Here is a 20,998-nt window from a genome sequence, read left to right on the forward strand (position 1 = left end):
ATGGCTGAAATAATTTTTAGTGAGTTATTTTTCCCTCCTCTTTCCCTGTTCTGTACTCTAGTTCTGTAAGAAACTGCCTTGGGACATTTGCTTCTTTATTTTCTCTCCAAAATTCAAGTTGATAATCTGTAATTTTGAAACTATAATTGAAAACATTCTTTGTTTCAGTGATAAATGTCCTTAATATAAAGCCCCAGGTGTTAGAATTTGTATTAAACTCTCTCCCATGAGTACAGTGCGCTTCCCTCTTCACAGTGAAGATGCAATTTCATGCTTTTCTTGTTGACCTTGCTGCTAGGAAACTAAGAGACAAATGTAGGGCTTCATCTTCACACACTTCTGCCCTTTTAGTTCCTTACTTACAGCTCCTATTTTATTATCTTGATTGTATAATTGCTTCTATTATAAACCATCTTAAATAATTTTTGCAAAGATATCTTACTGAATTACACTTCATTAGAATATTCTAACACAGGCAAGAGTGAAACAAGCCTGGGCAGCATTTCCTCTTCTAAGAATTCCTGTAACTGAGAACCAGCTTCTGTACACCATCTCCCAGAGGAGATGCTGGTCAAGAATAAAAGGGGGTCCTCATCAGCTTGAGAACTCAGGGGCAGAATGTTATTTGATTCTTGTACATGGGGGATCTCTTGTCACTCAACACAGTGCTATCATGTAAGTATAACTTTGGATTATAGAAATTGTTACCAGCAAAGAGACATTTTTCAGATAATGGGTCTAGGAGGCAGGACCTCTGTCAAATTAAATTGATCACAACAGCCACAGCAGACCCACCCTGGTCCCAGGGATCACTGACTAGATGGCCAGGGTCATTGTACCTATGGTGGTATTGTACTTATTTTGTAAGCATGACCTAGCTTATGGCACTGGATCAAGAATGTGAAGTAATAGGAAATGGGAAGGAGGATGGAATGTAACTGGTGTCGTGCCTCCAACATTGTTGTTTCCTGTATGGTCCCCTTCCAGACTTGATGCACCTATGCTCATTTCTACCTCATCCACCCACTAAATACCAACCAGTAAGAGTAAGAGAGGCCAAGAACTATTAGACTCCTCCACATTTTAGTATATTACAAGCAAAAAATCATGAGAAACAAATGATTTAGTGTATCTAAAAATACTGGGGAAAACCCTCAATATTTACAAACCACAATTCATTGCCATTTTTATTACCTTGCACTTCTATGGTGCCGCCAGCTTGAAATCTCCATTAGGGTTTCAACAGTTATATTATCTTTGGCTTGTTCAAGGTGGGTGTGATATTTGTTTTCTCGGCCTATGAAGACATATATGTTCTTGCAAAATGTAAACATATGAGCTCAAATATATTGAGTCAGCACACAGTGGATCACATTACTAATGTTATAATATGAAAGATAATATTGCTCTATATGAAAAGTAGAATGAAGTACCATTTGTAGGTGCTCAAATTAAAGTATTGATTAAAATATATCTAATTACATCTATACTTAAATATCGCAGTTTGTACCTTGATGAAGTTCTCAACTACGAAAATATCTTATAAATGAACTTATATATCATCTACACTTCTACTTTTGTGCCATAAACGATTAGTGAAGTCATATTTTCTTTCTTTTGTGGACGGCAGCACCTACCCTCACTAGCCACCCATCTGGTTTCCCAGCAAACAAGAAAGATATATAGCAAGACATCAAAGCAGCCCAATTAACCTGCCTGAATCACAAGTGCTTTTGTGGTAGAGAGAGGAGTTTTCATTCTGGTATTTGTTCCCCCATTTGTAGGTAGATGGACCTTATGTAATCTTGTATATACTGAGTACTATGTAAAAAACTCTTTTTTTCATATGTAATTGCAAAGATTAATTGCCTTCCATGCCTGGTGAAATAATCCCAAGTTCAGAATTAGTTAAATTTGAGTAAATGATATTTCTTTAGATTTTAAAAATATGGTATCCACTTATTTCTAAATTAGTTTGATAAGAACAAATGTACTTATGTATGCTAAAACTATAGGAATATATCAATTATATTAAGATCATAGTGTTTCATAGATTTTTAAAATTCTATTCCCTTTAGAAGTCAATCCAAGAAGAAAAAAGACGACCAAGGAAAGATAGGTAATTACTATTTTTAGATTTCAGTAAATCATCTTATTTAACCAAAATATATGTCCATATGGTCAAATTATGATTGAAAATCACCTATTTTATATGAATAGTTTTGGGAAGTAGTGTGCTTTCAATATATTTATAAATATGTGACTTATATGTAATTTATAAGATCTTGCCTTTTGGGAATTTGTTGAGCTAACACAGTGCAAGACATACAGTATGAACACAGATATGGTAGTTTTTGGATGAATTGTACTGTCCCAGGACAGAATCTGCTTTTCCTGGTCTATCGATAAATGGTTTTGACTGGGGCAATAAAGGTTTTGATTTTCTTTTTAATTTATGGTATATACTGTTTTTGCACATTTCAAGGCTTCTCCTATTTCTATTAACATGTATGTGTGACTCCTGCATTAGACTAAATAGTTTAAAAGAACAAAGTAAGTATCCTGTAAGTTTACAGGAGTAGAAAATAACATTGACACTGTGGTGTGTTTATGTGTTCATTTACAGTCAGGGAAAATTACTAGATTTGGAAGATTTTTATTACAAGGAATTTTTGCCCAGTCATTCCAGACCAAAGGAACATAACATATGTTTAAAAGAACGAAGACAACAGAGAGAACTTCAAAATCAATGTTTTAAGGCTGGTGAAAGGTAATAAATTATACATTAAAGTACAGCATTTTCAATTTTATACTCACAATTCTGTTTCTAAAGCACTTTCATATTATGAATGGATTGATGGCAAAGCATTCTTAAGATGCCTCTTAAAATTAATATGTTGTTTAAAAGTAAAATCATAAGTATTATAGTAGAGAAATCAGACATTTAAGCACAATCCCAGTTTATACCTGTTTCCTTGGTGTGTGTAATCATTAATAAGCACCCCCTTTTATTTATTTTATTAAAATATCGTTGATATACAATCTTATGAAGGTTTCGCATTAACAACATTGTAGTTTCAACATTCACCCATATTAAGTCCTCACCACCCCCCACATTGCAGTCACTGTCTATCAGCATAGTAAGATGCTGTAGAGTCATTACTTGTCTTCTCTGTGTTGTACTAATAAGCACCCCCTTTTAAAAGTACCTCAGTTTCCTTGAAACCAATATAAGATTGTATACCAACTATACTTCAATTAAAGATAATACCTCAGTTTGGATAAAAAATCATATCATATTAATTATAAATAAATCATATCTAGAAAATCTGTGTTTTAAGTCTAGGCATGTAATTTTAATCCCTTGTGGGTTTCTCAATTATGCTGTGTAATTGCTCAGAATTAGTGGGTGACCTCAGACCAAAAACTATTTTGGAAAAAGTTTCATATAGAAATATTTATTTTGGATTTGATTTCTCACTTTGACACTGACTGGGTGACATTAAGTAAAATAAACCATTTGTAGCTTGCTTATTACTACTTTAGGAATTTTTTTTCCTTTCTCCAAAAATTCTTTGTGAAGTTTTGAAGTTGAGGGCACATAATAAAATGGAAACATGGCTTATGAAAAATGGAAGCAATGAAAAGCTATGTTTCCAAAACCCTAAGCAAACATCCTGTCAGCCTCGGACACTCACCGTCTCTTTTATAGGGTGACACGGTGCTTAAGAGGAGAGGTTTTAGAGTCAGTTTTAGATTGGGATCCCTATTCTTCCACTTAGTAGTTCAGTGACCTTGCTCATGTTGCTAGACCACTGTTAGCTTCTCTTTTCACATGTGCAAAAGTATTTCCTAATAACTGCCTCACCGTGTCATCATAGAGATTAAATGAAATGATATAATTGAAGCACTTAACCCCAGATGTGGCCTAGGGGAGGCATTCCCTAAATAGTGACTATTATCATCTTGATTTACTTTTTCGGAATCTACCTATGATTTCTAGCCCTTGTCTCCAAAAGAAGATGTGTTCTCCCTTCTTGGGATCAAGAACTATAGCTTGTTGGAGCTTAGAGATGTTCTAATCTAAGCACCGAGCTCTGTACAGGAGAATAAAAAGTCACATGTTGAGTTAGTGAACTGAAAGTCAAGGTGTTTCACTCCTTTCTCAACTTGCTTTTCACTGACTTAACCTGCTTCTCATTTTAACAACCTGGCCTGCCTCCTGCCCAGTATATTCTTCCGCTTCCCCCATACACAGACACTTAACTGCTGTAAAGCATTCTATTGCTGAAATACTGCGTGATGCCTATGGATATGTAGTTAGCATTCACTAGAAAAGAATGCTAGAAGCTAGTATTAACTGAATGCTGACTTTGTGCTAGGCGCTGTGCTGTTACCTGATTTCATCCTTACAGCAGTGAGGCAATTTCTATTATTGCCCCGTTTTATAGATGAGAAGGCAAAGTCTACAAAGGTTAATGACTGCAAGGAGTCAGGTAGATAAGTGTTGGAGCCAAAACTTAAACATAGGCCTTTTTGAGTTTAGAGTCCATGGCCTTCACTACGCCTCTGCATGGCCTCCTTGTGCAAAGCCCATGCTAGGTGCTTGAGGGAGGGGTGGATACAGCGACGCGGGAGGTGGGACCTTAGGTCCAAGGCACTGGGCTCTGGAGAGAACGCATACTGAGCTAACAAAGCTAAGCAAGGGACTCCAACAGGATTTTTCTAAACTAAGGAAGATTAAAGAGACAACAACCGAAATGCAGTAGGTAAACCTTGAGAGGATCCTGGGTTTAAAATAGAAAGCAAAAGCAAAACAGGAAAACAGCTCCAAAGGACATTTTGGGACAATTACAGAGTTGAGGCCAAACTGTATGTTGGAAGATGTTATTTCAGAAAGAGAATATGTATCTTATTATCTATATTAAAGTATTATATAATAAATAAATGTATTCTATATTTTATACACTTATAAACAAATATAATGCATTATGTTAATAATATGTCACATATATTTTACATACACACACACCCCAAGTACTGATGTCATCCCAGAAGGTGTGCGTAGATCTGGGAATCAGGGACAATAGCAATGATGAGTTGAGTACGTTACAGATTTTAATGAGTGGAGGAGGAAGGCAGGTAGCCGGGGACTAGAGAATGCCCTTAGAGGCAGCAGGAGAACTGATGTCTTCTTGTCTCCTCCTAAGGTGGGCCTTGGTGGGGGGGTCTCTGGGGAGCAATAATGAGAGAGATGTGGGGTATTTAAGGTATAGCCAGGTTTTAATTATGGCAAGGAGATATAGGGAGGAAGGAAGGGGGGAAATGGAACAAGAGTGCCTGAGTTAAGGATAGGAGAATCACGAAAGGAGCATCAGCACAGAAGAGGCCAAGGGGTGCAGTGGGAAAGTGTGAGGAGTGAGTGCTGTAGACGGGGGTTTGATCCTCACTCCACTCCTCACTGTCTGTATCAAGTAGAATCTTTCTGTTTCCTCATCTGTAGATTGAGGAAAGAAGAATCTAAGGCCTGGACATGCTGTCCTTAAAATTAGAGTTAATGTGTGTGATGTACCCGGCAGATGGTTGATAATCAGCAGAAATAAGCTGAACAGGTATGAGAATCAAGTCAGTTACTAACAGAGAACACTGATCTGCCCCATAGACACCCATGGTGATGCTACACCAACACTTCCCCTGCCAAGTAACCACTGAGCTCAGGATGCCCTGCAAGACCTTCTTTATAAAAGGGTTCTTTTATTTTTTTAATTCCCTATTCAGTAAAGGCATATCATCTGCAGGCAAAATTCTAGTTCTCTCCTTCCATCATTATTTCCACTCATTTGCATATACCTTCAACAATGTAGCCCTTTCTTCTCCCTTATATTCAAGTAGCAAGCCCCACTTTCCAACTCAATCCATACCTGAACCCATAGAGCTGAACTTCTCAGCACTGGGGGTGGGGCGGGGGGCTAGTCCTTTGCTTTATCAACACACACTTATCATGAACTTAAATGTCTATCACCTGTTTCCTTAAAATTCCTAAACTGAAATTCCTAGTCGTAGGTTAGGATTTATATATCAACTGCCTATTCAATATCTCCTCTATATCTAATAAGTATCTTGAATTTAGCTTAACTGAAACCAAAAATCTGTATTTCCCTCTCCCCCAAAATATACTCCTCCTATAGCTTCCCCCTTCCTTTAATGGTGACTTCATCCTTTAAGTTGTTTCAGCCCAAATCCTTGGAGACATTCTTGATTCCTTTCTTTTACAACCCACATCCAGTCCATCAGCAAACTTTCAGTTCTGCCTGCCAGATATGATCAAAATCTGACCAACTCTTTCTCCTCTACAAGCCGAGCCCAAACCACGATCATCACTCTTGCTTGGACTGGTGCAGTATCCTTACTTCCACTTTGGCAGCCGGATCCTTTCGTGAATCATTCCTCCTCTCAGATCTCTTCCAAATCCATCTTGATCTAAGTAAAATTCAAGTCTTTCTACGGTCTCAAACCACTGAATCATCTGCTACGTATCCCTCTTTCCTTGCTCTTCTCCCCCTTGCTTACTCCATTCAGGCCACGATGGCCTCCTTGCTGTGCCTCAAACTAAGTATACACACTGTAGTCTTGGGACCTTTACATTGGTTGACTCATCATTCTAGAATGAAGGCTCCTCTCAGAGATCTGGCTGGCTCACTCTTCCCCATCCTTCAGGTCTCTCCTCACAGGTCACCTTATCAGAGAGACCTTTCCTGATCACCTTCTATGAGACTGCATGGACACACACCACCGCCTACTCTCCATCTGTCTGTCCTGTAAGCCTGCCTTACTTCCCTGTATAGCATCTCCCACCACCTGGTGTATGAAAGTTGTTGGGGGTCCTCCCTCAGGCTAGACTATAAACTCCATCAGAATGGAGCCTCTTGGCACTGCACTGGGGGTTGATCCAGTAAGTAGGTGGTCCACGAACAGAGGAATAAATCTATGTAGCTGCACTTGCCCCACTTCCCAGGCAAACTGCAGAATCTAAAGGTAAATGTAAAGGTAGGGCTTATGAATGGTGGCCCAACACTGAAACGTTGAAAAAGTGGACAGGGCCTACAGCTCCTGTGCTGCTCAGGGAGTGTTTGTTTAGATGGGGGTGGGAGGGTGTTTAAAGAAACATTTGAGCAGTTTTAAAATGTGAAATGATGGTTGTCTATTTATGCACCTTGAGTTTTCCTGTTTGACCAGAATGTTAAAAATTAAGGTATTAAAATAAATATTTGTTTATTGCTTGTTGAGTTATCTCAAGCCAAACGAAGCTGACCTTCCTGAACTGCACCTTCTGACGCTTTCTTTAGGTGTTGTCCACACACACTGCTGCCGGGTTCCACCAGTCCTGCTCCTCACTCAGAGGTGTTTTGAAAACCTGCTGAGAAAATGATGGCAGATACGTTTGGCACTATCCAGACGTCTGAACATGCAGTTCTTAAATGCCCGCAGTTGGTGGGAGGTGTGGAGAGGAGGACCCGCCTAAATTGGGGTGGGCGGGGACGAGCTGTGCGGTGTGGCGTCGCTGACGCTCGGGCCCGGATCTCGCTCGCAGGTGCTGGGCGGCGGCGAACCCAGAGGAAGAGGAGGACGAAGCGCCCGCAGCCAACCCCTACGACTACCGGAGGCTCCTGCGCAAAACCTCCCAGCGCCGGCGCCTGGTCCAGCAGCTGTAGCCCCTCTGCCCAGCGGCCACCGCCGTCCTAATGTGCCAGAAACCGCGGGGCTTGCAGGGGCCTACGCGGGGGACCGCAGGAGCCCGCACCTCCAGGCGCTGAAGCCGCGCCTCTGACCTCGGCCGGGGCTGCGGCTGCGCCCGCCCCGCCAGTGCCCGGGCCAGCCTTCGGTGCTCCTGATGGGGCTGCCAGTTGGACCATCCCTCTCTCTGCGCCCCCCCTCCCCACCCCCGTGTATCTCTTTGTTCACTTGTTTTTTTGGCTCCTGTGAGCCCGACTACGCCTGAGTTCTCGCAGACTCCTCCTGTCTCATTTTGGATGACTTTAAAGAAATGTCTTCTTTCTTGGAGACAGCTCTCCCAGGCCGCGGGACACCTGCGACTGTATTGCGTCTGCAAGAACCTCCTCTCCCGGGTGGAGGAGAAGAAGGGAGGCAGGGGAGCTTTGAAGATGAAATTCACCTCAACCTCGTTCTTTCCCTTTCCTTGCTTTATTAAGATTATTAAATAAAGTGCTTTGGAAAGTCCATGGCCTTCTGGGCTGGTCTGCCACAGTCCCTTTTGGGGTCAGGCCCCTGGCTGATCGGTGCCCAGGGAGTGTAAGGTGCCTTCTGTTTCCATCAGCGATCAACCCCCGACCCCCAGCCATGCCAAACAAACATAACCATCTGAGTTAAAACCCCGAACTCGAGACACAAACGTGGCCTCCAGACAAATCTCTAAATCACCCCCACGCCCACCCCCACAGGCTTCCCAACCAACGTGGCTCCCCTTGGCTCCGCCTATAAAAATTCTGTCGGGTTTTTAAGGTTCTCCTAGTCTATAGATTTGGGGCAATCCCTGCTGCTCGGATTTTGGTGTATTTTAGATAGAGGGGAGGGCAGTGGTGGGTAGAGGTTTGCATTCCACGGTTGACTGCATCTTATTTAACACCCGGGTTGAGCTCCTCAATGAAACTAACACCCTCCCTGTCTACGCCGTCTGGAAAGGGTGAGGAAGGGTGACACGACAGTTTTGTGGACGACTGACTTGGAAGACGGTCAGACTGGGACCGGCTTGTCCCTTCTGCTGCCGTCCCCTAGCTCCTGTACTCGCTGCCGCGAACCTGGAGACTCTGGGAAAATATTCGAGGAGACAGTGAGGGCACGTTGAGCTACACGCCCTCCAAATGTGAGGTTGGTTCTTTCTTACCCAGATCAGCGCCACAAGGTCCCCTGAGGTGACTGTACAGCCTCTTCATTTCACAAATAAGACCCACGTGAAGGGAAACCTTCCACTGTGGCAGGGTTCAGCTCGGAGTCCGAGCACGCTCTAGGCCCTGCTCTTTCCCTGGGATGCAGGCTGGGCCCGGCACCCGCACCAACGAAACCTGCACCTCGGGGGACACTGTACTAGCGGGGTAAGGGAGGAATAGCTGTAACCCCAGGTTCGCCGGTCCCTTCCGCCCTAACCCACCCATCCACCCAGCACCCGGAGGCCCTTGCGCGGGGAGTGGGGCGGGGGGGCGGAGGGGGAGGTAACCCAGCCTGCTTCCCCACCAGGCCTCACCTTAAAACCAGTTCCTGAGTGGCCCCTGCAGACCGGAGCCTCTTCCATGGCTGGACAGGGAGGCAGGAGGCTCGCCCCCGTATCTCCCCCCTCACCCCCACCTTTTAAAAGTGGGACTGGAAAAGAAAATGGCAAACTGCTTCGTGAAAAGATGCAATATTTTTATTTTCCTTTTTTCTTTTGCGATTCTTTGTCTTTTTCCTCCTTTTTCTTTCTTTGCACCTTCTTGCTCTGTCCTTCGATATTTAAGCACTCACTAGGCAGACATAACGAAAAACTTGCACTCTCTTTGACGGGACTGCAAGGCAACTTCATTTCTGGGTAAACTAGTAACAAGAATTAGGTCAACCCAGGAAACCTGCCCGGCTGTCGACGCCTGGAGCTGACGCCTGGAGCAGGGGTCTCTCTCCGTTTGTAGAGAAAAACCTTCCCCAGCTCTGCCCCTCCTCCCTTCCCACTGGCTGCCTCCTTTGTGAACTAATGACTGTAATTATTACTTCCCTAAGCTCTTTTGTTATCTCCCAACCCCAAGCCAGAGAGAGGGAAGAATGGGCTCTTTGGCGAAATGTCTTTATAAAGCAAATTGCGGTCTAGGGAGGGACAGCGTTAAGGAAAGACAAATCAGATTCCCGCGACCATCTGAGAGGTAGGCTGTGTTAAATAAAAAATGTAAATACCACCATTAGATTCAAAGTGCTCCGAACCTGTGGGATTTAGTGGAGTTTTAGTAGGGTATTTAAGTCTTTGTATTAAAAATATTCCGTTAAATCCAGGTGTTTTGATTTCTACCTTCCTCGCGCTTTAATCCGTTTAATCTTTTGTGGCTTTACGTTTGCTTTAAACGCTTGTTTTAAAGAACCTTTATGTTTTCGACCATTCATGCATAGTAGAAATGTTTTGCAACCCTAGCCTGCTGACTTGAACCGAAACGTTTGCAGGATTTGGTGTGGATTTAAAGAAAGAAACAGTCTCTCCGACTTAAACCTGCACTGCTCGAGCAAGAGCTGCGGAGCTGTGCAGACGGCCAAATCACGAAGCCTTTACAGCCCTGGAGTTGTTACCTGAACCCATAGGAGCACTGGAGCTCGGAGCACCGGGGGGAGGGGCCGAGCTGAGAGGCCTGGGTTAGAGACCACCGCCCGCTGGCAGCCTGGTGCAGCTTTCACCATCACTGCCCGCACCATTCCCCGCTGCCACTCGGGGCCCCGCCCGGCGGCCGCGGTGCGGATCCTCCCTGCCCGGGCACGTGCGAAGAGAACTAAGCTTTGTGGGGAGAATTTACCAGGACCCCGCATGCCTGAGGACACAGAAGTTAGACTTGCACGCGGCCACCTTGGGCCCGACGACGCCCTTCCCAAGCCAGCCAGGGTCGATGGGTGGTAGCCAAGATTGAAGATCCTTGGATCTCTGCTTTGGGAACATCTTTGGTGGCTTTAATCAGGAGGTCAGAGAAAGAATGGCTTGTTAACTCAATGGAAATGAAAAGGAGAGCGGCGAAGAGCCGAGAAATGCACACCGCGCGGGAGGCCCGGGTCAGTCTCTCCCTCCCCGGTCATCCTCGCCCTCTCTCCCCGACTCTCCCAGCCGCAAGGTGGACTGATCCTGACCTCGACTGACAAAGGAAAGCAGCGCCGACTCGACGGACTCCGGATCCTCGGGGCGCCCTCGCTTTGTTTCACAACTTCTAAAGAAAGGAAATTGTATGAGAGGACAGATTCTGACTTTCTCAGGAAGGGAGAAACCCCTTCCCACCAGACCTCAGAAAAAGGGAATCGCCCTCCTCCCCAACGCTGTCGCGAAAATAATCTTGGGGGAACTAGGGACAGGGGGTTGGAGGTAGGAGGGATATAGCTTTATATGAGGTCCACTAAAAAACAGGCCCAGCAGGCGATGCTTTTCCTTCCGCCTTTTGGAAAGCTCAGATTGCTTAGTTGGAAACTGTGCACGTCTCCCTCGCACACACCGATTCCAGTCCCAAGTAAGCAGAAGGGCCCTTTACCCGCTTCCGCGGACCAAGGTCACTAAACAATGGCATGCCATTCCACAACAGCCGTCAGTCCTGCCCGCTCTAGAGGATCTCCCTCGCCAACCTCCAGGGAGTTTCCATTGGTTTTATTTTTTTCGCCTGTCCTCGGTCCTGGGTGATAGACTCTAGCATGGATTTTAATTGCCGCAACCGATAGTCTTTCTCCCCAGCCTTCACTCAGAACCTGGACGGTGGCTCTGGCGACCAAGATCTTGAAAGAACAGGAATGGTGCGCCCCCGGGGACCGCGCGGCTCAGTGGGCCGGCATAAGGCTCTACTAAGGAGCTGAAAGCAGTCCATCAGTGCGTTGGCACCTTTCCCCCACTGTCCCCTCCTCAAGCTCACGAGCAGCTCTATTCCAGCCCTACCGCCGGGGCTATCGAGGTCACAACGACCTCAGCATCCTCTTGGAGAAGGCGGCGCGGGAACCGCGGCTTCTTTCCCGCAGCCGGAGCCACACCTCAAATGATATGGCAATGGACGCGAATATATGACTCGCCACGGCCACCCTTCCTACCCAGCCAAGGTCTCTGTGATCTGCCCCCGCCAGGCCAGCGCTGTCAGCCGCGTTAGCACTCTGGACAGCGCACCCGGCCCGCGGCTGCTGCCCTCTCCCCGCGCTCAGCAGGGGCTTGCCTGAGCGCCTCCCACGCACTCGCTCTGACTCCAGCTCGTGGGCATTGCCTGCCTCACCCTCCCTCTCTCGTTTTTTCCCTCCGCCGCCCCCTCATTCGTCCCTATTGGTCTCCTTCAGAATCACTCGGGCGCTCCGCGCTTTCCCATCTTCTGGCTGCGGGGACCCATCCGTCCCCTTCCCAATTTAACCTCCTGTTTTCAGAGCGTTGCCACGTCTCCAAGCCCTAACCCCACACATACACGCGCGCACGCAGACACGCACGCTTCCTGTCCCTGTGTGACACCCATCTTCAACGGCGCGGTGCCCCCCTCTCGCCACACTCACACACGCACGCGCGCTCGGGCCGAGCAGAGGGCAGCTCGCCGACAGTTCGCACTCGGAGGAGACGCGCTCCGGTCTAGCAGCGCCGATGGCATCTCCGGGCTCCGGCTTTTGGTCCTTCGGGTCTGAAGATGGCTCCGGGGACCCCGAGAACCCCGGCACAGGTAGGAGAACCGGGACCCGCAGTAGGCGAGCTTTGCTGGAGGACTGGAATTTGCGAGGCTTGGGAAGAAGGAGATTTTCCCACCTGCAACCTGGAAACTTCCGACGCTTCGCTCTGCTCTCGGGGTAGTCCCGGCAGGCCCCTGGGACCAACTCCCCATACGCCCTTGTCCCCTGGGAAGATGCCTGAAGAATCCTTGGCCCTTTCTGCAAAGTGTAGGAGAGTCCTCCAAACAAGCGGCATCTCCGCGATACCGAGTTCGAATTCCGTGGGCCTGAGGCACTGCCGCCATCTTGGTGTCTGGATCCTGGAGAGAAACGGAGTGGCAGTAGGGAGAGGGGAAACTGGCAAAGGGAGAGAATTCTTGGTTTGGAAGGAGAGGCCGGGAGGAAAAAGGCAGTCCCAGTGTATGGGAAAACTCGCCCCAGCGAGGCAGGGAGGTGAGTTTGCCTGGAACGATTGGCACTGGAAGGCAAGAGCGAGGGGCTGCAGAGTGCGATTCTCCTTGGAAACCAAACAGCTAACCAAGGGCAGGTCCGCGCCGTCCGGCTCCCGCACCTGCCCATGGTGCCCAGCCCTGGGCGGCCGCTGCCGGATCCCGGCATTTTTTTTTTTTTTGACGTTGTTCACCTAGAACGAAATTTCACCCATCCGTCTGTTGTCTTTCTGCTTCGCTGTCCCCCGGTTTGTCTTTCCTTGCAGCGAGAGCTTGGTGTCAGGTGGCCCAGAAGTTCACGGGCGGCATCGGAAACAAGCTGTGCGGTGAGTGCCAGTGCTCAGGGCGCGAGTTGGACAAGGCCGGGCGCCTGGGGCCCGCGGGGACAAAGCCGCCTTATCACCTGCGTGTTCCCATCAGCGGAATCGGGGGCTTTTGCCGGGAATGGGCTGGGACGAGGGGGCCGGGCCTGGCAGGCGACTGACCGGCGCACCCCTTGTACTTGCCCAGCCCTGCTCTATGGAGATGCCGAGAAGCCAGGAGAGAGCGGCAGGAGCGAGCCCCCACGGGCCACCTCCCAGAAGGCCTGCGCCTGCAACCAGAAGCCCTGCAGCTGCCCCAAAGCCGACGTCAACTATGAGTTCCTACACGCAACAGGTAAGGGCGCCTCGCCGGCCCTGGGAGCCGCGGTCCTCTGGAGCCAGGGGTCGAGGTAGAGGGCGGAGGCGGCCTTACGCGCATCTGTGGCGGAAAGCGAGAAACGCTGGGCCTGCTCCCGAGGTCCCAGCCGGACCCCTGCCTCTGCGTGGAGCTGGTCGCCGGCGTTCCAAGGGGGCCTCAGGGCTGCGGGGCTCTTCCCCCCGTGCTCGGGTCTGCGCCGGACGAGGCGCGCTCGCGCGCCAGAGCTCTAGGCCGGCTTCCTGGTGCCGCATATCCAGCTGTATAGAGGTCTTCAGCTCCCAAGAGTTATTTTGTAGCTGCGATTTTATTCACGTGAGACCATTGCGCGGTTTTACTGTCTTGCGCTCATACACCCAATCACCCATACATGCGCGCGCGCGCGCGCACACACACACACACACACACACACACACACACACACACACACACCACTTTGGAAACAGCGGGCCTTCCTAACAGGCGAGAGAGCCGAACATTGCATGGTCCACTTTGTCTGATTAACATTTCTAACGTGAGGTGTTTCCATAATCATTTGAGATGATTTGCTGAGAAATAACGTGTAGGATAAATCCCTGTGAAATAGCACACTATTTTAAAATAGAAAGCAAACAATTGAATGAATTGAACATGAAATGCAAAAATTAATTTGGGGTGGGAGGATAAATCATAATTTCATTGCTTCATCTTTGAAAAATATCTTGTCTTTAAAGAAAATGCTGAGCGTTTCCAGACTTTTTTAAACAAAATCATCTATCAGTTGAAAGAGAAATTGCTGGATCAAGATCTTGCCTGATGTTTTCACGGTAATATTTAAATGTGGCATTTTGATTCCATTCTTTAGACCTGCTGCCAGCATGTGATGGAGAAAGGCCCACTTTGGCATTTCTGCAAGATGTTATGAACATTTTGCTTCAGTATGTGGTGAAAAGTTTCGATAGATCGACCAAAGTGATTGACTTCCATTACCCCAATGAGCTTCTTCAAGAGTATAATTGGGAATTGGCTGACCAACCACAAAATTTGGAGGAAATTTTGACGCATTGCCAAACAACTCTAAAATACGCAATTAAAACAGGTATTGTCCAATTAGAAATAATAAAGCTCTTTTTTTCTTTTACACTTTTACTTTTTCTATAAAAATGTTTTGCTTTATGGAGTTACTAATATTTTCAGACTTAAAAAGTTATTTTCATTTAAGTAGTAGTCATTAGAACGATTAAAATCAAAAGCACCCTTTATTATTAGTGTTAATGCTTCTGAAGTTGAAATTGTCAGAGACATTATCTACATAAAAATTGTCAGATTTTACACTGCATACATTTGCCACAGCGCTCAACCACTAATGCAGAAGCAACCATTTGTCAGCAGAGGCCAGTAGAGGAGACCCAAAATGGAGAAAGAAAAGGAATATGGAAATGACATCTCAAAAGGCATAATAGAAACAAAGCCCAAATACCAGTATAGTACTGGTAATTTGCTTGGCAGAGAAATGATCTGAAATTGGGCAAGTCATCCTATGTAATCACTGAACCAGAGGAAAAATATTTTGGCATTGTTTCAAATGGCCAAGACTTCAGATTTGAGATTCAGTCTGCAGAATATGCTTTTTGAAGGCTTCTTATATATTATTCTCAATTATGTTCCTGGAGAATCCACATGATGTGGATTAAAGATGTTCTTCCTCCCAGCTTTTCAAGTTTCTGTAGGTGCAAACTTGAACAATGCTTTTAATTCCTTTTTGTTTGACCCATTCCCTTAACCTAATATTTAACATATTAATAGTAAGTAGCTACTTTAGAAAAAAACAATTTTATTGCTACAAACCATAAAGAACCTATAAAAATGTCTTCGATTTTCATCTTTATAAGCAATTTAAAGAGTCAAGATAATGGGAATTGCAAGTCAATGAAAGTAATCTGTCTATCAATGTTCCATTTGGTGGCAGGAAAAAGATGGGTCAATTTAATACTTAGATTTTGCCATAATGCTTGTGATCTGTTGGTCAAGTGTGGCTCCAATATATTTGGTTTTAAAGTTTAGGGAAAAAAATGTGATACGTTGGATTTCTAAGCAAGGTATGTCAGTATTACTCATAATATATGTAGTCTTCTTGCCTCCCCTTGCCCATCCCACAAACAGCATTTCAAAGAACTAATAGCATCATGTTCCCTTTTGACTGGCAAGTTTATAGGTGTTTATGCTATAATTTGTATTTGACAACTAGTACCATTTTAGGGTCTATAAAGTAGTCACTATTCCTGCATCCATTAGGCATTTTAAAGCTTTTTGGGAGGTAGTTTTATGAAATGCATGTTACTATCTGCTTTCCTCTGAGTCCTTAACCTGATTTCCACTTGGGCTCCTAGCTTTGAGAGGAGTGAGGGACAGAGGGGAAATAACTTTAAAACGAAGTCTTCATGGACTGTTAGAATGACCTTTGTAAGAAATGTTGAAACACAGACTGAAAGCTGCAGAGAATGATCGATTCTGGAATAATTAGCATCGGTGGGTATCATTAGATTTGGTGGTCGCAGGGATTGAGGGTGGCGGGATTCATGTGTCTTGGGTCTTTTAACTGAACCATCAGACAAAAGAATTGAAGCGTAAATAAATAATGCCTTCTTGGGTATGTGTGGCTAGTACACAGAGAGCAGTGTGGGCCAACTTTGGGCCCCTCCCCAGCTAACTGTAGACTTCAGGGTCAGAGCTGCCTGGGGCTGGCGGTTCACAGCTCTGGCACATCCCTCCTGGCTCATTTGCTAATCTATGGGGAGTGTTCCAGGGACAGGAGCCACTCTGCTCTTGCATTTCAACTGCCTGCCTCCCTGTCTGTTCCTGGTCACTGATTCCCCAGCATGGGGCCAGGTGGGGGTCTTCAGAAGCAGCAGGCAGAACGGCTGGCAGGTTCCAAGGAACGTCTCTCACACCATTCTCTCAGAGAGCCCCGCCTGGATTTGCTGGCAGCCAGTAGGGGTCATGAGAAGAGAACAAAGATAATATTTCTGCAGAATACTTCAGAAATCAGGAGACTATATTCTCACCAATCAAGCTGTCTCCTTACATTTTTTCACAGCATTATCAATGAATGAAAATTTTCAGGCCGGAGAAAGTCAGGTGAATTGGGAGACTGAGGTCAGAAAATATAGAAGGGTGCCAAGCAACTGAAGCATCAAACCGGTTTCCCGAAGGCAGTCGTGGGGGTGGGAGGCACTGGCCTTTCTGGGGCACAACACACCCTTGGAATCCCTCTCAACTGCATGCAGATTTTCGTGCCCAAGTTTTCATAGAGGTAAATAGTATGTGATAACAGGCGCCAGATTCATCCAGAAAATGCATGTAAATTGGGAAAGTAGATTAATGGATAGATTTGTGAATCCTTATTAATTTCCTCTCTTTAAAGAAATGGCTTAAGGAAAGAGAAATAAAGGGGCATCGGGAGAAAGAAAGAGGCTGTGATTTCAGCTGTGAGCTCTATTGACATGGGGAGTCAATGGGGCAGAGAGGAGGGAGGGGCTGTTCCAGAGGCGGCAGTGAGGGCAGCAGCAAAGAAGCTTCTTCCCGCGGAGGCATAAACTGACAGGGTCAGCATCGGAGGGCTGGGAGGAAAGCAAAAGATGGAAGGGCATGTGCAAGGCCACAGGATATAAAACAATGCTGGAGGAAAAGCGAGAGCTGCAGAAATCCCAGTCTCTTTAAATTGTGTCCTTTCCCAGCTCCTGTCTTTGCTCAGTGTCTAATAGTCTAGCCACATGGCGGAGGCTGATAAGAAAGCACTCCAGGCCTGGAGATAAGCAATGTGTTGACTCTTTGTCCCTGCTTTCCCAATTGCCTTCTTTTATCTTGTTTTGCCCATGCTGGCGTGAGAGACTATCACATCTCCAGGCTTCAGACAGGTATCCAGTAAGTGGCAAATACCTTTTTATCAGATGCTATTTCCATAAATGTTAATCTTCCAAAATTTTTGATGCGAAGCAAACCACAGATTTAGAGATAGTCTTTAAGGGGCAAGACAAGGAAACAGAATTCTAATGATATATTTATAATCACATTTTAAATAATAGCCTCAGGAGTGTTTGGATGTCAACCCCTTTAAAGAATTTTAGAGAAGTCCAGAAGTTAATTAGATAATCCTTGCTAATGGACTGATCAGTCTATTGAATGTATCTTCATGTATCTTGCTGACAAGATGGTAATGTTGCCTGTATTCAGCTTTATTTTAAATCGCAACTACAAAGGAGTTCTGTTGTTTATATCAAGTATTTGGACAGAAAGGAATTGAGGAGAGTTGTGTTTGTCCATGCCATTTTTAGACAATCATCACCTTTTGAATCCAGGGCAAATCACTCAACAGTGTCCTATTTTCTCACTTTTGGCTTGTCTTTTGTAATCATCAGCCATTTGTCACTGGTATTGTTATAAATGCTTGCATACCTGGTGGATGTCATGGTATGACTGATTCCCAGAACAACTTCAACAGAAAAAGGATTTTAGCAGCATGAGCGTAAACAAGAATAGCCTGTCTGAATAGCTTTGGATTGCACTAGCATGTTAGTTTGCAAATATGTTGAAAGAATGCTAGGAAATAAATTAATGTCCACATTGCAAACCACATTTTGTTATTTTTGGTAGGGTACATTTAAAGGAAGATTTTTGGAGTGTGTTTTAAGAAATAAAAAACCAAATAGTCTCTTTTGTTAGAGGAAATGCTCCCAGGGTGGGAGGTTGGGGGTATCTGTATGTATACTGGGTTTTTGAATATGGATTTCCTATTACTGAAGGATCTTTCAAGGTTCTTTAACTAAAGAAATAATGTGTTTGAGAGACATTCATTTTCCCTGGATGTGGTCCTGATTCTGGTATTCCCTTTCATTCAGGACATCCCAGGTATTTCAATCAACTTTCCACTGGACTGGATATGGTTGGATTAGCAGCAGACTGGCTGACATCGACAGCAAACACCAACATGTACGGAGCTAAATGTGTTTTTGTGTAATCCAGGATAATTATTAGAGATATTCCATAGTCTTTATTCTATCTGTCATGTGAAAATATCTTTTTATAGTAGCCCCTAAATCGTGATACAAAGTTCATAAGTATGTGAGTATTCATGCTAGCTTACAAGAAAATAATGCTGTTACATCTTTCTTGCAATCAAAGCTATACGACATTTTTTAAAGAGAAAGAGAGAAAGGCACTTTTTTTTGGCATTTTGGATTCATAATTTTATGATGTGGAAGAGAAATGGGACCACATGTTGGCTTTTACATATGTTATTCTGCATTGTTGTTTATTTATTCAATATGATAAATGACAGTTGGGCATTAAGCCAATAATTGAAGCTCTTGACTCGATGAATGAGAAAATGAGCAAACCTTTTAGAAGACATAATTTTCTCTCTGCCGAATGCTATAATTGTGACATTTATGAATGTAGGGTTTAGAAAAGGAAACAGTTCTGTAGATATTGCAATGGTGAATTATGTCTTTGTGTTACATACATAAAGTATGGCCATTATTACATTTCAGGTTCACCTATGAAATTGCTCCAGTATTTGTGCTTTTGGAATATGTCACGCTAAAGAAAATGAGAGAAATCATTGGCTGGCCAGGTGGCTCTGGCGATGGGATATTTTCTCCTGGTATTTGACATTTCAACTTTTCTTTGCGTTTTTTTCTTCTGATATGCAATGCCTCATTATGAAAACAGGAATGATTAAATATCTAGTCTGTATTTCTGCTTAGATTAAATAGGTTGTATGTTGATTTAAAAAATGAGTGTGACAAAGTCCATGTGACCATTGGCCACGCCTCCAAGCCAACTATCCCAGGCTTGAACATTAGTTATTTGTGTCCAAAAGAGCGTAAACAGAGATGGTATTTACCTAGTACCTCTGCTATGGTCCTACACAGAAGATGTATGGATCATGTGGAACAAAGGCATAAAGACTCCTAGTAAGGGAATTTACTCTCTGATACTCTTCCCAGAACTAATGCAAGGATGAGGATAGCCTCATTTAATAAAGCATTTTCTGTTTTGGGGTGCATAGTGAGGCAAAGCTACTTAATAGAGCCAATATGCCCTATCCCTTTCAAGTAACAAGTAGAAGCTGATTTACACTAATTTCAAGGAGGGCACAGTGCCTCAGGAGACAATTTCTTAAAACTAAAAGGGATGGTGAAGATATCTTGAGAGATGGCTCATTGCTTCTCTTCTTTATCATGTCATTCAACCTCTTCCATCTGCCTTTTACCATCAGCCACCAATTCTAAGCTCCATTGTTTTACCTTTTCCAGCCAAGAGACTCATCCTGAAACAAAAAGCCCTGCCCTTGGTTCAGGATCTGTATGAACCTTGGTTTGATGCAGAGCAGAAGGAGAAGTTAGGAAGCAGTGGGCAGAGTCACTGAGCCATGGAAAAGATGCCTGCACCCAGTCAGTGGCTGGAGGGGCAGGGGTCTGCAGAAGTGGTGGGCGCTCCCCTGGGGCTCAGTACTCTGAGACTGATTCATCTGGGGAGGCCAGAGCCATCCCTGCCATGTGTCAGGTTGGCAAAGGCCATGTTGAGATCTCTCTTCGTCAAATTTACAAAGACAAGCAGATGATGAGGAAGAAAAAAAGTAAAGAACAGGAGGAAAAAAGAAATTACAATGAGCAATAGTGGCCTCAAGGCCAGGTCTTTAAATTAAGCAGCTTGACCTACAAGCTCGGATCTGCTCTTTTATGTTGTGTTTTTAAAGATAGAGTGGAATTTTTCAATTGTTGAAGGAAGATGTGTTAGTTAAATGGAAGGGAAAATCAGCCTTTTTTAGAAGTCATTGAAGACCAGCTGTGGTGAAGTTTAATCTAGCCTTTATTTTGTAGGAAACTTAGAACTTAGTTTCCTTTGGAAACCATGCTCTGTTGAGGGAACTTTGTCAACGTTGTCTAGAACTGAAGCTCTTCAGGTGTTTTTCATGAGGAATTAGGTAGGGCTCAGAGATCAACAGCATTTCCACCTTTATTCTCTTATGAACTCAGTCACGTTCATAAGAGTTCTCTTTTATGAGTGGCCTCTTTTAAAGAGTGGGCAGAGAAGAGCTCTTCTTAAGTTTGAACAGTTTGTACTTAAGTTTGATCGTGGGGCTCCTTCCTTAGATCCTGAAGACCTGTATGCTGTGCCCACCCGACCCCCAGGATGGAAGCCATCGTGTCATGCTCAATGTAATGTAGGCATTGCAAAGTGGGGAGGTGACAGAAGGAAAGCTGGCAACCATTTCTGCTCTGCTTTCTACAAGACATTACAAAGGAGAGACAGATTACAGCATCCTTACTTGCCAATGGGTGCCTTGCTAGGTAGTGTCCAGCCTCATTTCTGAAGGAAACAGTCTTATTTTGTAAGGGTTTGGGATAAGGGAGACCACACATCTTATGTACCTGAGATCTGAAAGTCCCATTGCCGGGGATTAAATATGAAGAGTTAGGTCTGTGATTTGAATA

General features: G+C 44.9%; 2 protein-coding genes across 12 annotated transcripts in view; both read left to right on the forward strand.

The window, feature by feature from the left end:
* LOC118970050 (myosin-IIIa-like) overlaps positions 1 to 8,238 on the forward strand; it is a 220,068-nt gene extending 211,830 nt beyond the window's left edge. For 7 of the 11 annotated variants that reach the window (XM_073229235.1, XM_073229234.1, XM_073229233.1 and 4 more), the window contains 3 exons: positions 2,079 to 2,119; positions 2,627 to 2,770; positions 7,592 to 8,238. In XM_073229235.1, the coding sequence (XP_073085336.1) occupies positions 2,079 to 2,119; positions 2,627 to 2,770; positions 7,592 to 7,712 (306 nt within the window). In that variant the 3' untranslated portion in view covers positions 7,713 to 8,238. Of the gene's footprint in view, positions 1 to 2,078; positions 2,120 to 2,626; positions 2,771 to 7,591 lie in introns of those variants that run through there. The other 4 variants (XR_012128036.1, XR_012128035.1, XR_012128034.1 and 1 more) reach the window with 3 other exon arrangements.
* Positions 8,239 to 10,986: 2,748 nt separating this feature from the next.
* Positions 10,987 to 20,998, forward strand: part of GAD2 (glutamate decarboxylase 2) — a 63,514-nt gene continuing 53,502 nt past the window's right edge. Inside the window, exons 1-6 of the mRNA XM_073229237.1 lie at positions 10,987 to 12,407; positions 13,109 to 13,168; positions 13,353 to 13,499; positions 14,365 to 14,598; positions 18,398 to 18,488; positions 19,049 to 19,161. Coding sequence (XP_073085338.1) covers positions 12,332 to 12,407; positions 13,109 to 13,168; positions 13,353 to 13,499; positions 14,365 to 14,598; positions 18,398 to 18,488; positions 19,049 to 19,161 — 721 coding nt within the window. The 5' untranslated portion in view covers positions 10,987 to 12,331. The remainder of the gene's footprint in view (positions 12,408 to 13,108; positions 13,169 to 13,352; positions 13,500 to 14,364; positions 14,599 to 18,397; positions 18,489 to 19,048; positions 19,162 to 20,998) is intronic.

This window comes from Manis javanica, chromosome 2 (genome assembly GCF_040802235.1).
Source record: "Manis javanica isolate MJ-LG chromosome 2, MJ_LKY, whole genome shotgun sequence".
NCBI classification, from domain to species: domain Eukaryota; kingdom Metazoa; phylum Chordata; class Mammalia; order Pholidota; family Manidae; genus Manis; species Manis javanica.